The sequence below is a fragment of the Triturus cristatus genome, chromosome 5_2 (assembly GCF_964204655.1).
Source record: "Triturus cristatus chromosome 5_2, aTriCri1.1, whole genome shotgun sequence".
NCBI lineage: Eukaryota > Metazoa > Chordata > Amphibia > Caudata > Salamandridae > Triturus > Triturus cristatus.
The window spans coordinates 28,574,478-28,592,612 of record NC_140588.1 but is presented as its reverse complement, the minus strand read 5'-3'; the positions used below and the strand labels follow the sequence as shown (position 1 = coordinate 28,592,612).

The following is an 18,135-nucleotide window of genomic DNA, read 5'->3' as shown; positions in this document are numbered from 1 at the left end:
GTTCTTTTTTCCGGCTCCTGCTAGCAGGACCCTGGAGCATTGAGCTCTCCCTTTTCAAGGGCTTATTGGTTATTTTTGTCAATTTTTTCAAGTGTTTAGTGTTTCTGGTGCTGTCAACATGCCTGGCTTGTTCGACAAGTGCCCAGAGTGCGACAGGAAGAAGGCTAAGTCAGATCCACACAAGGTGTGTATAGGCTGCCTTCCCCAGTCCCATGTGCCTGAAGAGTGTGATATCTGCTACTCGTTCTCAGCCAGGACCCTGAGGGAAAGAATGAAGATCAGGCTCCAAGTCCTGGAGGACAGAAGGCTGAAGGCACAAGGTGGGTCAGGAGGGGCTGATTCTGCCCATGCTGAGGCCTCTGGGGGGCTCCCCAGGGGCAGGAAGACCGGCAAACGCCCCCACTCTCCACCGGCGTCGATGACGTCGACTAAGGCATCGAGAGGGATGACCACGGTGTGTTCACTGTCCCCCCCCCAGGGCTCTGGGGAGAAGCGACGTCGACGTTCGACGTCGAGGGAGCTGATCAGGCCGCCGTCGACGACTTCGGCATCGTCTGCGTCGACGCCGTCAACGTCGCCGTCAAGGCATCGACGTCGAGATCAGGCCCGGCGTCGGCGCTCACAGTCGAGGGGAGGTCTCCGTTCGCCGTCGGCGAAGAGAAGGCGTTCGCCGTCAAGGCGTTTGCCGTCGAGGCGGCACTCGCCGTCGACGTCGAGGAGGCGCTCGGCGTCGAGGAGGCGCTCGGCGTCGAGGAGGCGCTCGGCGTCGAGGAGGCGATCGGCGTCGAGGAGGCGATCGACATCGAATAAGGATTCATCTACGTCGAGGAGGCGCAGGGGGCGCCCGGACACCAGGAGTCCCTCGACGGAGTCCCCGGGCTCGGGGTACTCAGTGGTATATATACGCCGCCTCCTCCTCTGCCACCACCACCACCGCCAACTCCTCCTCCTCCTCCTCCTCCTCCTCCTGCTATTCCGCCACGCAGGCCTTCAGGCCCACCACCGGTTCCGACACGATCGGTCTCGTTGCCCAGGTATCTGACGCCGCCGCAGGGAACACCTAGGCCGCGGCGCCAGGGTAAGCCACCGTCGCTGGGCCCGGCGAGGCCGGCGGACAGACCGAAGCCATGAAGATCGCGCTCCCGCTCCGGACGGAGAGGGAGATCGCAGAGCCGTGGGCGTTCGTCGTCAACATCGAGACGGCGCCACAGGAGGCGCAGATCCAGATTGCGCACTCTATCATCGGCCAGGGACTTCTCACCGACTCTGTCGGACTCGCCCAGGACGAGGGTGTCGCCGGTTGACGATCTGGTCTCCTTCCAGGAGGTACTGCTGAGAGGTGCAGCCAAGTTGGGAGTGACGGTACCGACACCTACGACGTCCGTGATATTCGAGACGCTGCACAAGAAGCACCTGTCTCGCCCCCTGCTGCCTCTCATGCCAGGACTGGTGGAGCCCGCTATGGAGTTGTTCCTCACTCCGGCAGTGACGAAATCCGCCCCCTCCCGGCTTATGAAGAAGTATCGGGCCCCGGACTCGGACCCGACCTTTTTAAGGACGGACCCTAAGCCGGATTCAGTCATTGTGACGGTGACGAGGAAGCAGCATGCTGCCACCACTTCATCGACAGTTCCGCCCGACAAGGAGAGCCGCTGGCTGGATTCGGCGGGCAGGAAGGTCTGTGGTACGGCGGCCACCACCATGAAGGCGGCAAGTGCCGGGGCTCTGTTGGGGCGTTACGACCGTGCCCTGTGGGAGTCTCTCCAGCAGTATGCGGAGCTGCTGCCTCGCGACAAGAGGGAAGACTTCTTGGAGACTTTGCGCAAGGAAATGCTGGTCTCAAACCAGGTGATCAGTGCGGCAGCGGATGTGTCCCTGCTGGCGGCGCATGGGTACTGTCATGGCGTCCACCAACGACGGCACGCTTGGCTTCACCTTACCTCGCTCAAGCCGGAGGCTCAGCAGAGAGTGGCCAATCTGCCTTTCTCGGGGGAAACCCTGTTCGGCCAGCATGCGGACGACGAGATGGCCCGCATGAAGACGGAGGCAGAGACCCTGACGGCTGTCGGGTTGGAGAAGCCAGAAAAGAAGAAACGCCCCTTCCAGAGACGGTTCGGGTCTGCTGGCAGAGGGCGTGGGCAGGCCTCGGGACAGCAGCAAAACCAGCAGCAGCAGTTCCGTAAACCCTTCCTGAAACGCCAGAAGGGTAGAGCGGGCCAGCAGTCCGCTACTGTTACCAAGGGCCCGGCCGGGTCGCGGCCCTGAGCATTTACTTCCCCTGCAACCGTTACCCACTCCAGTGGGGGGAAGCATTCAATTTTTTCCGGCAGAGTGGAGAAAAATTACTCCGGACAAGTGGGTGCTGAATATTGTTTGCAATGGATACAGTCTTCGTTTCATCAGGCCGCCTCCAGCGATTCCGCCGGTAAGCTCGCGGTATCAACTGCGAGAGCTCCAGGCGGAGGCAGACATCCTGTTACGGAAAAAGGCGGTGGAAGACGTACCTCTGTCTCAAAGGGGAAGAGGTCTGTACTCTCGTTTCTTCCTGGTTCGCAAGAAGGACAAGAACGAGTTCAGGCCCATTCTGGATTTGCGGCAAGCAAACAAATGGATTCGCAGAGAGAAGTTTTGCATGCTGTCGTTGCATCAGATTTACCCTCAGCTGCAACAGGGAGACTGGCTCTGTGCCATAGACCTACAAGATGCGTACTTCCATGTGCCCATTGCACGGAAACACAGGAAGTTCCTGCGATTCCAAGTCGGCGCCAATCATTATCAATACACAGTACTGCCATTCGGGCTAAAGTCTGCTCCAAGGACCTTCTCGAAGTGCATGGCCGTGGTAGCGGCGAACCTGCGAAGGAACAAGGTGTTTGTCTACCCGTACCTGGACGACTGGTTGATCAAGGCATCATCTTTTTCGGAAGCGCAGGCGCACTTCCGGAGGACGTGCGTTCTCTTGAACAAGCTGGGGTTACACGTCAACATGTCCAAATCTGTCCTGACTTCGGTCCAGTGCATACAGTACTGGGGGGCCTCCATCGATACACGGTCAGCAAGCGTGTCTCCTTCGGACGAGAGTCTGTTATCGCTCCTTCGGAAGGCTCAGGACCTCATGGCTGCTCCATCGGCGACAGTGAGGAAGGTGTCTTCGCTGCTGGGGTCGATGGCCTCCTGTATCTTCCTCACGCCGCACGCACGGCTGCACATGAGACCACTGCAGGAGTGCTTGGAGGATCAATGGGATCAGAGAACAGGTCCTTGGGACGACAAGATCCGGCTGTCTCTACATGCTCTTCAGTCTCTGAAATGGTGGTGTTCGGCGGAGAATCTCCTCAGGGGGGTTCCCTTCCACAAGGACATTCCCGAGACGACTATCGTGACGGACGCGTCTCTCCAAGGTTGGGGAGCGCACTCCGGAGACTTACAGATACAAGGAAAGTGGTCCCCGTTGGAGTCGACGTACCACATCAATTTCCTGGAACTCAGAGCCGTGTACCTGGCATTGAAGGCCTTCCATCCGTCCTTCCAGACCAACTCGTTGCTGATACAGACGGACAATACAACCACGATGTATTACCTCAACAAGCAAGGGGGGTCGAGTTTGCGCACTCTGTCGCAGGAGGCGCAGGCCATCTGGCACTGGCTTCTGGCCCGCGGACTGATGATCACGGCCACGCATCTGCCGGGGGTGCAGAATGTTCAGGCGGACGCGTTGAGCAGGCTGCTTCAGGAGAACCACGAATGGGTCATAAACGACGAGGTACTAGGAGAAGTCTTCACAAGGTGGGGAACTCCAGACGTAGATCTGTTCGCCACCGCCGAAAACAGCAAATGCCGAGACTTCGCATCCAGGTACTACCAGAAGGGGACGCTGGGGAATGCGCTATGGATCGACTGGTCAAGCAGCTTTCTGTACGCTTTTCCACCCATTCCCCTGATTCTGGCAGTGCTCATCAAACTGTCCAGGTCCGGGGCACGGATGATCCTGATTGCCCCGGAATGGCCCAGGCAGTGGTGGTTCACGGACCTGCTTCACCGGTCTCTCCTTCCTCACATGCGGCTGCCGTGCAGGCCGGACCGTCTCACGAAGTTCGGGGGGCGGATGGTGCATCCCAACCTCTCGTCTTTGAGTTTGGCGGCATGGCTCCTAAGATAGTGCAATATGGCCATTTGAATCTACCAGAAGATTGTATGGGCATACTGAAGGAGGCTAAACGTCCTTCCACTAGGACTTCCTATGCTTACAAGTGGAAGAGATTCTGCATCTGGTGCAAATCCAAGAACTTTGACCCGACAACCTGTAAGGAAGATGTCATCCTTCCATATCTTTTGCATTTGGCACAGTCTGGCCTTAATTTCCACTCCATTAAGGTTCATCTCGCTTCTTTGACTGCTTACAGGAAATGCCCTTCTTTCAGATCCCTGTGGTCAAGGATTTTTTGGAAGGCTTGAAGAAGGTGTTCCCTCCGGTCAGACTTCCCTCGCCTTCCTGGGAATTAAATGTGGTGCTGTCCAGATTGATGAAGGAGCCTTTTGAACCTATTCACAAGGCTTCGTTGCAGCACCTGTCCTGGAAGGCGGCGTTCCTAGTGGCCATTACATCGGCCCGCAGGGTGAGTGAACTTCAGGCGTTGTGTTGCCGAGAACCTTATACTGTATTTCATGCTGCTAAGGTTGTTATGCGTACTCACCCTAAATTTCTTCCTAAGGTTATATCTGATTTTCATGTTAACCAGACCATAACTTTACCTACGTTTTTTCAGAATCCTTCTTCTCCAGCGGAAAGGTCTCTACATTCCCTGGACGTTAGGAGGGTGTTGAAGTTTTATCTTGATAAGACCAAAGATATTCGTCGGTCAGACCAATTGTTTATCAATTATGGATCAGTCAGGACCGGTCTTGCTACCTCCAAACAGTCCATCTCTCGGTGGATTGTGTCCTGTATACAGTTGTGTTACCAAAAGGCTAATAAGACCTTAGGGGGTAAACCTAAGGCTCATTCCACCAGGGGCAAAGCTGCCACGACTGCTTTGCTGTGTAATGTTCCGATTGCAGAAATCTGCAAGGCGGCCACTTGGAAGTCGGTCCATACCTTTGCTGCGCATTACTGTCTGGACGCGGATGCCAGGGCAGATGCTCAGGTTGAGCAGGCTTCGCTGCGAAATTTGTTCGCACAGTAGTGGTATTATTTTGTAATCTTCTCCACCGCCGTTTTTGTGTGGGGATGGGCTTGCCATTCTATTCACTAGATTATGACTATACACAGAGATCCCCTACTACAGAAGGAGTAGTTTCTTTTCTGTAACTCCAGTTCTGTAGTAGGGTTATCTCTGTTATAGTCATAAGCGCCCGCCCTCCTCCCCGGTGGAGAGATGAATGTTAATATAAGGAATGCTACAGGTCTGGCGTGCTACACCTTCAAAAAGAACTGAAAGTAAAAGGGACCTGCTGTGCATTCTGGGATACTGGAAAAGTTCTGGAAAGTTTTCTTAACGGCACAGTATCCTGTTCTGAGCCACATAATGGCAGCCTATGGGGCTTGTCTGTCCATTGCTTCCTCTCTATCATTCCAGAGGCTTTTGCTGGAAGAGGCAGGTTTTTCTCTATGGAAAAAGCTGGACAGGCAGTGCTGTTGGTGGTTGCTGGTAGAATTCTTTCTAGTTGAAGTACTGGACAGTGTAGCCTGTGGATATAGGCTGCATTATCTGTCTTTGAAATTCTCTCATAAGTGTAGATGCAGGTCTGCATGGCTTGACAACTTAAGAGATTATTTTTATTGCTCCGGGGTCCGCGCACATGGGCAGGACTATTCACTAGATTATGACTATAACAGAGATACCCCTACTACAGAACTGGAGTTACAGAAAAGAAACTACTCCTAACTTATGTTGGTTCAAGCACATTGAGAATACCTTGAAGTCAATAAACTGTGCAGGTCTTTGGCTCAAACCAGACATGATGAATCAAGCTACATTACAAATCAAAAAGACCAAGAAAAGTTCCCTTATGACAATGTTCTTGGCATTGAAGCCAGAACCTCAGTTAGAGCCATTTCTCTACCTAATGTTTCCTCCTGAGAAAGGGCTCTATACCTTAAGTTCAGATTAGAAAGTTATGGTCCACAACATCTGGTCCAAGAGCAGGCGTGCAGTTCTTTACGTGGCACTGAAACAGTGCACTTAATGCTCCTTTGTGCCACATCATTGAGACTTTAAAGGGTCTATCTTCGCCTTATATTGAGGAACTGCAAGGCCGCTTTAATTTTTGTTACAGAGCAGAACTGACGGAAATTTATTAGGCTGTTGCATCTTGTGTATATGCTGCATGAAAGGTTACAAGACCTAATCATAAAGCAAGAGTTGCGTGATCGAATGCAACAAATCGGGATGTTATCATCTTCCTTGGATGTTGGCAGCTTTAACAAACGGACTAGCCTATTCAATATAATCTACAGCTGTGCGTTGATTAGCCAGCTGGAATAAAGTCTGATGTATGAGCCATGAATCTGTGGCATTCTTAACAGGCAAAAGCGTATAGTCAACCAAACTGTTTTTTCATAATTAGATGGGGTTGGTTATTCTGTTTCCTGGAGCCGAAAGCCCACATTCACATGCCAAGCTGCATTCATCACTGTGTACAGACCATCTTCTATCGGACCCATGCCAACAAATGGACTATTTGTTTGTTACATATTTAGATTTTATCACTGGCCCATGTCCTTCTTTAGGTCACTTTAGCAACGTGATCAATATTTAGATCCAGGGCGGGTTTTGGCGAGTCATCTAACTTGTGGCATATTGTTCTCTTGTGTAGAAGCATTGTATTCACCACATCCCTTTTCTATTGACTGCTGATTTTTAATTTGCATTTGTGCTTCTTTTTAGAATTCACAGGTATTTAGGCTGCAGGGTGACTTTGTTTTGCATCAACTATTGCTCTCAAATTGCTTCTCTGCAATATTTATCTTAATATTATAATGAGTGCATAGTCATAGGAATGGCTTTGTCTGGCCACCCTGTTTCAGTCTGCAGCTCTCTATCTTTCTTTAATCTTATTACTTTAAACTCTTTGCTCTACAAGAAACCAGTTGATTCGCACTTATAGCTTATAATGGCATGGGTATTGTTCGAAGATGTAGTTTGTATATAAGTCATGATTAATTCATGTTTTAAGATGTTTTAACTGTTTTATCTGCCTAGATATTACGAATAGGCTTTTTCATTGTTGTGGTATAATACCGTAAATAAACAACAAGGCTCAACCATCTTAGTGCACCCCAGTAGAGCATCTTTGGCCTAACGTTGCTTCTGCCTGTATGGCTTTGCTTTGATTTTAAGCACATTTACAAGAGACCTGTGAAGGTCCGTCCCACACCATTATTCAACCAGAGGAAGCCTCAGACTTCCTCCAGACGAAGGAGGAGTCCAAGCAGCTCTTGTAGTGGTTCGAACTGTGCATGCTTAGCTACCCATGCTTGTCGTGATTTTCCTTGTGTATAAAATGTACTCGAGGGCTACTCCCTTTCCGCTCTTTTTACCATCTCCTCGAAGCATGTGAACCTTGTACCTATATTAAATATACCTATGCTGACATTTTGCATTCGCCTTTAATGAGTTTAATATTTATTTCATGTTGGGAGTATTTTACAGAGGCTCTTGTTTTATCAGGAAAGGCCCAATAAAAAACTATTTCAGCTTTACAAAAATGTAGAAATCTTTCTGACATACAATGGTTAAAATGCGTTTGCTTGGAATGACGAATCGGCATGCAAATTTCCCACGTGATATTGACCATCTTTGCATTTCTTCATGGTAGAATTTCTTTTGTTATGGCTAATTAGCATTCATATAACACACTGTAACTGATCACCTTGTCTCCTAGGCTGACTTTCTCGTAATACCGGATAGCATGGCTGCATCAATTTTACGTGCTACAACTAGACTGGTGGATCAATCTTGTTTGCCTAGTGACAATCTTCAGAAGTTTCTAGCTTCCTGTGCTTGTAGCCTTCTTTTTTATGTGGTTACTTTGGAGAATGAAAATGCTAAACTTGCAGAAAAAAGGTAATGTAACTTTTACTTTTCTGTTCAAAGTTCAACATTTTTTATGCACGATTAGTATATTTTTTTAAATAGCTCATCTTTTTTTAGGATACATGAAGGAGCTTTATCTGCATTGAGTTGAAATGTGCTGTGACGCAAGTGGAAAGGGTTTATTTGCCTATAAACCTTTGACATGTCTACATGCGTACAATCAAATATTAACTTTGAAAAAAATAAAGCAAAACTTACGTGTTCGTTTCAGGGCTGTCTCAGAGTCTGTGGGATCTGTAGGTAATTTATTTTTTGCAGCCTTCCTTTCTTTTCAGCGCAAAGCTTGAACTACTCCCCCTCTGTCTTCGTTACACTCCACTTCGAGCAGGCTTGTTGCAGGAGATGGTTGAATAAGTCATTGAATAAATTAAACTTTATACAAGAAGCGTATCATTCAGTACTTACTCAGGATGATTACATTAACTGAACCTTTCTTCTTTTACAGACAATCAAATCTCACCAAATCTAATCAAATAAAAATTTGCACTAAGGAGATTAACACCTTAATTCTCAAAATTAGCATCTTCGATACATTGTTCCCTTCTGCACCAAGACTCAAAGGATTTCCTTTCTGTTCAAAACCATACAGAACACATTCTCAGTACAAATTATTTTCTTTTAATCTTTTCAACATTGGTCTTCTGAACACCACTGATTACAGGTTTCAAACTGAATGCATTAGAGATAGCAGCTTTCCAAATAATGGGTGGCATTCTACTTAAAACAGACATTATGCACTCATGTCTCTTGGTGCTGCAGGTTCTGTCTGCATCATTAACACAGTTGATCGCAAGACACACACTATCATACCCATGAGGGTGAGGTAAGGGGGCAATATACTCAACTGGTTTGCATCTTTTCTGTCATCAAGATCACAATTCGTAAAAAATTGTTTCAGTTAACAGGCCCTTCTTTTAAAATGTGGAGTCCCTCAGCGTTCTAGCCTTTCTCTTTCTGTTTTTAATCTCTACATGAAACCACTTTGCCTGATGCTAATTCAGAGGGATCCACACACACCACTATGCTGACCATACCCAAATGTATATCAGAATACCTTACCCGGGAGACTTTTCAATCCTGAAATCATTATTAAATACTAATATGGAGAGGAGTTCTTTCTCCATGAAAGTAAATCCTTCAAAAACTGAATTTCTCCTACTCTATTGCTAAGAAAACCCATTTCCTGTCCTGTTTTATCTCCAAGTTTCACACATAAATAGGCCAACCAAAATCTCACAATACTTGCTCTCATCATAAAATGTGTGAAAACTCTCATTCCATATTTTTCTACGAAAAAACTGAAACATACTCCCAGGTCATTAATTCATTCATTAAACTTTATTCAGTGTGTAGAAACAACCATAAAAGTATACATAAAATACAGTACATCGCAAGTAGTTGCTAACATAAAAACTCATAAAATGTCATTAAAATGATAGTACAATTACAACAACTCATCAAGAATTCAGCGCGCCATGGTAACAATTATGTATTTATGTATATTAAGTGCATTTATAATAAAAAGCGCCACATTAAAACAGACCCTAGCATCGCTGAGCTCGTACAAATGTTTTGCTGCAGCAAGATGTGATCCACCACCAAATGCAAGCAAAAGTGGTTTAAGGTAGTAAAATCTTCAACCAAGCCAGCAGCACCATCGCACCCCATCTCCGGACACATCTTCAACAAAGCCAGCAGCACCATCACACTCCATCTCTGGAAAACCATCAACATCTCCTTCGAGACCGCGACCTTCCCGGGGAGCTGGAAGCGCACACAGATCAACACCTTACTCAAGAAACCCAAGGCGGACCTCAAGAACTTCCGACCCATCTCCCTGCTCCCGTTCCCGGCGAAGGTCATCAAAGGCTGTCAACAAACAACTGACCAGCTACCTCGAGGAGAACAGCATCCTGGACCCATCCCAGTCCTGGTTCCGCAGCAACCACAGCACCGAAACTGCCCTCATCGCCGCCACAGATGACATCAGGACCCTGCTTGACAACGGAGAAACCACGGCCCTCATCCTCCTGGACCTGTCAGCCGCCTTTGACACGGTCTGCCACCGCACACTACGAACACGCCTCTACAACGCCGGAATCCAAGAGAAGGCCCTGGACTGGACCACCTCCTTCCTCTCCGGCACAACACAGAACGTCCGCCTCCCCCCTTCCGCTCCGAAGCCACCGGGATCATCTGCGGCGTGCCCCAAGGCTCATCCTAACGTTGTTCAACGTCTACATGGCACCGCTCGCCCACGTCGCACGATGGCACAACCTCAACATCATCTCCTACGCCGACGACACCCAGCTGATTCTCTCCCTCACCGAAGACCCCCACACCGCCAAAACCAACCTCCACGAAGGAATGAAGGCCGTCGCTGACTTGATGAGGAACAGCTGACTGAAGCTGAACTTGGACAAGACGGAGGTCCTCATCCTTGGATCCACCCCCTCGGCCTGGCACGACTCCTGGTGGCCGACTGCACTAGGAGCACCCCCTGCACCCACCAACCACACACGCAACCTAGGGGTCATCCTCGACTCTACCCTTTCCATGACGAAGCAGGTCAACGCCGTCTCCTCCTCCTGCTTCAACACCCTCCGCATGCTTCGCAGGATCTTCAAGTGGATCTCCACCGAAACGAGAAGGACGGTCACCCAGGCCCTCGTCAGCAGTAGACTGGACTACGGAAAGTCACTCTACGCAGGAGCCCCGGCCAAACTCCTGAAATGGCTCCAACGCATCCAGAAGGCCTCCGCACGCCTGATCCTGGACATCCCTCGCCGCAGCCACATCACACCCCACCTGAGAGACCTGCACTGGCTCCCTGTCAAAAAGAGGATAACCTTCAAACTCCTCACCCACGCACACAAGACACTCCACAACACCGGACCAGCGTACCTCAACAGCCGACTAAGCCTCTACACCCCCACCCGCCAGCTACGCTCCGCAGACCGCGCCCTCGCCACCGTCCCCCGCATCCGAAGAGTGACCGCAGGCGGCAGATCATTCTCCCACCTCGCCGCCAAGACCTGGAACACCCTCCCCGTCCACCTGCGGCAGACCGAAGACCTTCTAACCTTCAGGAGACTTCTCAAGACCTGGCTCTTCGAACAGTAGCAGTGCCCCCCCCCCAGCGCCTTGAGACCCTCATGGGTGTGTAGTGCATTTTACAAATGTTATGATTGATTGATTCTAAAACCTGTATAACATTTGCAAATCAACATAAAGTGCACAGTTCTCTGTTTACTTCGTCCATCGCATGGGCACGGAAACGTGTCTGAAGGACAGGATTTCATTATTGGAAAAGCAACCAAATGATGGACAATACCCAATCTTAGTCCAAATAGGACAAAACGATGCATGGGATTGTGTATATAGGTCCGATAATCCTGGCAGCCCTCTACTTGGTTAAGCGTTAGATAAAACATAACTGATGGTTGCTTATTCTCACTAACTAGCTGGGTTTCCCTCCTATTAATCAGATAAGTTTCTCTGATGGACAATTTACTAAGTGATAAAACTTGTAGGGGGTTAGTCTGGATTGACATATTAAACATTTTGCTATACACAGAATTAATATTGCTTAGCCAAGGGATCATCATGGCATTGTCCAATTTAAGACAGTCTTAAATAATTGCTTTGGTAAAGCTGGTTTCATCTTTGGACCATATAGAATGCGAAAGCAATAGGGGGCGTGATGCGACTACATCTGTGAGGTACTGTAGTCTGACTTCTCTGTGAAGATTCTCAGATAAAGCCGAGGTAGTCAAAGTAAGCGTTTGAGGAAACCATTTTCCTTAGTCTGCAAAACTTTACTATTAAAATAATCCCATACACCAGCCCCATATGTTGCAATAGATAAAACCCTTGCCTTATAAATTTCAGTCATCTCCTTAACTGGTCTGGAGCACAGCTTGGCAGAAAATCTAAAAATGCCATGTGTACTTCTGTCCATTTTACTCTTAACATTAATTATGTCACGAGTCTAAGAGCCATTACCATAAAAGGTAATACCCAAGTAAGAAAATGAGTCAACAGAAGCCACTGGTGATTTATCCAAAAGGAATGATCTACATTTTTTAACCCTGGACCCACATACCATTGTGTAAGTTTTACTTTTGTTATTGACCAGTTTCCGTGTAACTATAAAATCCCCAAAAGCATCCATTAGACGTTGCAACCCCAGAGAGTTCCTGGCCAGCAGGACCGCATCATCTGTGTACAGTATTACCGGAATGGGGCACCCATCCACTTGTAGGAAACCAGCATGGACAGTTTGCAAAGTCTGATCCACCCCATTAATAAATAAATAAAATAGGGGCTAAAACGCAACCTTGTCGAATGCACGTTTGACTGCAAAATTATTAGTGCATTCTCCCAGAGAACCATAACATACATTGCTTACCAAGTTCTCATACAGTCTGGCCAGGAAGCTCACAATTGGTCTAGGGGCACCCATACCGAGCGAGGTAGTCCAAAGAGTGGGGTGATCTACTAGATCAAAAACACTGCTCAAGTCCGCAAAACAAAGATATAAACTTCCACCTTTGGCACAAGTATACTTGCCTATAAGCCTTTCCGGAAACCAAACTGCGCCGGTGAGTGAATTGAACAGTCCCAAGCCCATTCTTCTAATCTTTTGAGTAATACCTTTCCCATCACTTTCGCAGACAAGTCTAACAATGAAAGCAGACGAGTCTACAATGAAATTGGTCTGTAATTTTTGGGGGCTGATTTATTGTCCTCCTTATGAATAGGAACTATGATAGATGCACCCCAAGTAAGAGAAAGTGTAGATTCTACAGCCATGTTAAAAACTCTAGTTAAAATTGGCACCCATAAACTAACTTTTTGCTTAAAAACATCCACTGGTACCCAATCCGGGCCCGGTGCTTCCCCCCTTTGCTTTCATTCAGTGCCCAAACCACTTCCTGTAAGGTAATATCCAGAGGTGAAGATGGATCTATCAACTGGCCCCTTTTTAGAGTGGGCACCGGTCTTGCTACAGGGGGATTCAAGATACCAGTGAAGTGCGCCACCCATGCCTCGCAGGTGACATGTGACAGTAAGTCAGGAAGGGAATCCTCCTTTAAAAAAGGCGAGTTAACAGTATCCCAAAATAACTTACTATCCCTTGTCTCCGCCGCTTGAGTCAGTTTCGACCAGGCTATTTCCTGCAATTCTTTTTTCCTTGCTAGAAGTACCTCCCTTTGTTTAAATCTAAGAGATTTATCCAGTAGGCTATCTCTAGGTCGTTTACCAAGGAGCTGCTTCAAATCCCTGGTAATGATGGTGCATGCATGGTCAAACCAGCCTTTGTATTTAGTAGATCCTGTTTTTATTGGGCGGGTTAGGAGGGTATCCATTAAGGTAGCAATACCAATAAAATTGTCAAGAATCTGATTGGGAGTAACCACCTCATCTAGGCAATTCATAATACAATTAAAACCTTTAGTGCAAATATCATACAAGAATTTTGTCTGGTCATCTCCATTCCACTTAATACGCGTCCCATTAGGCCTGGTTGGTACAATATCAGTAACACACCTAGAAGATATTATTATAAAAACTAACCAAAATAATATCCCGGCCATTCCTAAAGGTTAACCAAAAAATTAAAGAGTAGGAATCCATAGTTATCTGCCTCTTGAGCCTTACTGGGAGTTTATTTGATATGAGGACCATAAGCCCCCTTTTGCTCTTCCCACTGACACAGCCTCCAGCCAATATGACATAAAGCCCTCCAAATGGATAGGCTCAGTACTCCATGTTTCTTGGATACATAATATATCCAAGCCATTGACAAACTCCGCCCATACTGGATTACCCTGTTTTTTCGCCAACCCCCATACTTTCCAGGTCGCAATTCTGAAGCCTCCATCTTCGCCAAAGTCACTACAATAAAAAAGTGGTTAATTGTTCATAGCACATTTCCATGTAGCAATGGAGGGGTTGCAGGGATATTAATACTACCTCTGCCATTACTCTGTCCAATCCTACTAGATTGTAGTGAATTAGAACTAGTGGCTATCACATACATAGGAGCTTCTGCATTACAAGGGATGGGAAAAATAGCGGTTGTCATGTATGTGGAATCCACCATTTATCACAGGGAATGAGAGAGTTAGCTAATTCATGAGATTGATTCGCTTCAGCAAGTCAGTCGATATCCCGGATGTCACCCAATACTTCGAATCGATTAGATACCAACAGGGGTTGGGATGAAGGATGTACTAATGCAAGGTTATTGCCTATTGGTTTACTTATACTCATCTTAGGGGCAGAAGACCTAAGATTCCTGTAGAAATAGCCCAAAGGCTGCAACAACATGTTGCATTCAGGGTTGAGGTTGTGCACCCAGCTCGTAAGGACACCCTTAGCGCAACTGGGATCCCTGAAATTAATTATAATACAGTCCCCCGCATAGTTTTTCCTGAGGGGACCTATCCAATGCACTCTCCTGACAAGCAAGATATCATTAGCATTCCTGGCTGGGAAATAGGAATACCTATTAAGCCAGTGAATCACTCTATTCTTCAGGGAGTTGCGAGATTCTGTTTGACCTTGGTGTAAGGGAGGAACATTAACTATAACTGCTACATAGGATACACACTCACGTGGTAAGTGAATAGTGGTGCTGGTTGCCCTTGAGTTGATATTGCTGGCCTCTCCTGCCAGTGGGGCTTGTATATCATCACCATATATTATGTTGTTTGTATTCCCGTGAGAGACCTGCAGCATATTTGATCTAAGGTTCTCTGGTTGCGTATGATCCCTGTGAATACCACCAGGTAAAGCTCCTGTATCCTTTGGCATAATATTGGAGGATGTAGGATTAACCTTTGGAGCGACTGTTGGTGTACGTACAGTAAATAAAGGTTCCCAAATATGACCCTCTTTAGGTTGTCCTATCGGGTATATATGGTGGTGTGGCCCTATCTTGGATACTTCAACTGCCAGGGCCTCTAATTTCTCTACGACTGGAGCCAATAGAGCTTCTAATCTGGAAGTAATCCCAGCCAATATTGATGCCCATTGCGTTCCTGTGAAATCTCCTGGGGTAAACCCAATATCAGTGCCAGAGGGGACAGGAGGCCTGAGTGTACGTGATCCTTTAGAAGCTTTCGTCGCAACAGAGGTGTTTTTACATTTCCTTTTCCTCTTTGGAGTAGGGGGCTAACAGATCTATACTAGGGGATGGTATTATCTCATAGTTTAGTATGGTATTCGGGTTATCAGTAGCCTCCAAACCGTTATCACCCCTGATTGAACACTCATATGCTGGGGGTATTGCGGGAGTATCATTTGGTGTAACTGGGGCCCCACTCCCGCACCCAGTCCCTCCTCCAATTGAAAAACGACGCTCAACATTGTCTATCTAGGTATGAATCAATAGCTGCCTGTCAGTATCACATGTTGGCGGGATATTAGCTGTTTTGCGCTTACCCATAGCTTCCAAAAAGGCAAAACAGCCACTCCGGTCTATACCGGATAAAATATAAATATGATTAAACCGCAAACAATCGTAATAACAAATGATCGGATAGTCTGGACATTTGTGAGCCCAGATTACTGATGGGAGACAGTATGTTGCTCTAGTTCGATTGCATGTCACAGATGCAGCAAATGTTTGAACACTCAGCCCGATCTGTAGTAGTAGGATGATAAGGTCCTATTACAGTCACATATACTCAAACACTGATCAAATTGGTAACAGTACCTTATGAAGGGAGTGAAGGAGGTGGACCAGCCTGGCCCTCTCCGGTCAGTGACGGGCAAGGACGGGCCTGCCCTTGGTCCGGGCTTCGCCCAGGCGCGTCCCACGCTGCCGAGGTCTTAAGCTCGAGCTTGGGAGAGCAAAGGATGCTGGAACTTGGAGTCCCCCAGCCGCTGGCCACAACAAACCAAGAGTGCGTCCCCATACTCTCAGGTATTCTGATGTCAGAACAGCGGGTCAGGCCCAGGTCCTTTCACACGATGACCAAAAAAAGCTAAGCTAGTATCCAATTGGACTTTGTGAAATACAAAAATCTAATACTCTTAATAAAGCATTTTCCTGCAACAAATCGGGCATATGACTGTTTGAAAGGACCTAAATAGGATTTTAAGGACCGTAATATGGCACATTTAGATAAGGAATCGATGCTGGCTTTGGCGCGTAACTTCCTGATCATGTGTTTGAATCTTTGTAGGATCAGCATAGCTTTTCATTGTTTCGAGAACGATAAATTGAGTAACAGTAAAACTTGCTTTAAGTACTACATAAAGAGCACATGCTACATACAGGTTTTTTAAGGATCTTTCCCAAGTAATAGTTTTTTACATATAACACTCCCCATGAAGGTAAATCTAGTTAAACCTGGTAGAATTTCAAGACTGTTTTGCCAATGAGGGAGTTAGGTTCTCCCGCAGAAATTTAGGACATTTGGCAGGAATTATTGCAAATTTTGCATTTGTATGCATGAGCAGTAACAGTGTACAAAACTGTTTAGTATTTAAAGCCGTTATTTCAATGGCCTTTGAGCAAACCCTTTAAATGTATTTTGGGATATTGTAACAAGCTGATGTGTGCTGGGATTAATTGTTCTTTGCCTCCAAGATAAGAGATCATTGCATATAACTTAACTTTTGACATGATGGTACAGCCACCATTTTCTTGTCAAAATGGCCAAATGCGCTCAAGCTTCGGAGTCCGGTCATTGAAGTTAAAACATGCATGAAGCTCTGCAACTAGTGCTTTAATCTTCAGAGCTATCTTGCTGCTTTTGAGACCTCCAGAATGGAGAATGTGCATTGATATTCAGATTTTCATTTAGTCTCCTTCAGTATACAGTTAAAGTTTAAGTTGCACAACCACGTAAAGGCCAGATGAACATGAAAGATTGATAGAAATGCCTTGCTGTCAATTACATTACTGGAAGCCTGTATTGTTTGTGCCATATTATTTTTACATAGCTGCAAAGTAGATCCCTGTAATAAATGAGATATTCAGACACCTACTGTATTTGTAGCCACTATCACTTTACATGCTGGCAAATGTGTTCAATAAAATGCAATTTATTTTATTAAAATCTCAGCTGAGATTAACAATATAAAAGTAAAACTGTAGCCTAAACGTAATTGTAAAACTCATCTTAAATAGAATGTGTAAAACAGTTTTAGAAAATATTTAAAACGCTTGGAAACATTATAACCTGCATATTTGTGGAGGAGGCTCCCCCTGCATCATCGCATCCACGCTATATAGCGCAGCCTTCCTACCCATTGCACGGGAAGCCTGGAAGGAGACCCACCAGGTACTACCTTTCCCAGGTTGCTTGAGGGCTGAGAAGAATAGGCTCCCCCTGTATCACCACATCAGTGCTATATAGCGCAGTCTTTCTACCCTCTGCGCGGGACGGCTGCAAGGAGGCCCACCAGGGGACTACCTGTCCCAGGATGCTTGGGGGCTGAGAAGAGGTTCCCTTGCATCTGCGCTATATAGCACGTCTTTCGTACCCGCTGCTTGGGACGGCCGGCCGCGAGCTTAAGAGGCTGGGCTACCCTGCTAACACCTGCCTAAAGGTATTGTTAACCACATTGTATCTTTCTCACGAACTCGCATAGGATAGCACCTTGACTTTGTTTTTTTAACATGGGGAAACACAAGACTACAGTGAATCCTCCACCACCAGCACAAGGTACTACTTTGGATGGTTCTCTACAGCGGGCGTTAGGGGTGATCAGGAAAGAGATTGAGTTGACAGAGCGAGGCCTGTCCCTATCATCTTTGGATATACAGATCTTGCCTGACCTGTCCCCTGCTGCTGAGGACTTGTCCCTGCACCTGAGGGGCACAGGGGTGGGCGCCCCAGGTGTTGTCACTACGGGAGATGGCACCCCCAGTAGGGGGAGTCCATGGACTAATTGGTAGGAGGTGAAAGTCATCCACAACCCCTTTCAAATGGTGTCAAGACAAGAGGCCAAGCAGGGAAGAGAAAGAAAACCAAGGGGGGTATGTGAGGGAAGTCAAAGAGATAGTGTCCCTCCCCGT

General features: G+C 47.2%; 1 protein-coding gene across 3 annotated transcripts in view; it reads left to right on the top strand.

The window, feature by feature from the left end:
- Positions 1 to 18,135, top strand: part of TEX10 (testis expressed 10) — a 429,953-nt gene that overhangs the window by 330,919 nt on the left and 80,899 nt on the right. For all 3 annotated transcript variants that reach the window (XM_085606784.1, XM_085606783.1, XM_085606782.1), the window contains exon 12: positions 7,885 to 8,066. In XM_085606784.1, coding sequence (XP_085462910.1) covers positions 7,885 to 8,066 — 182 coding nt within the window. The remainder of the gene's footprint in view (positions 1 to 7,884; positions 8,067 to 18,135) is intronic.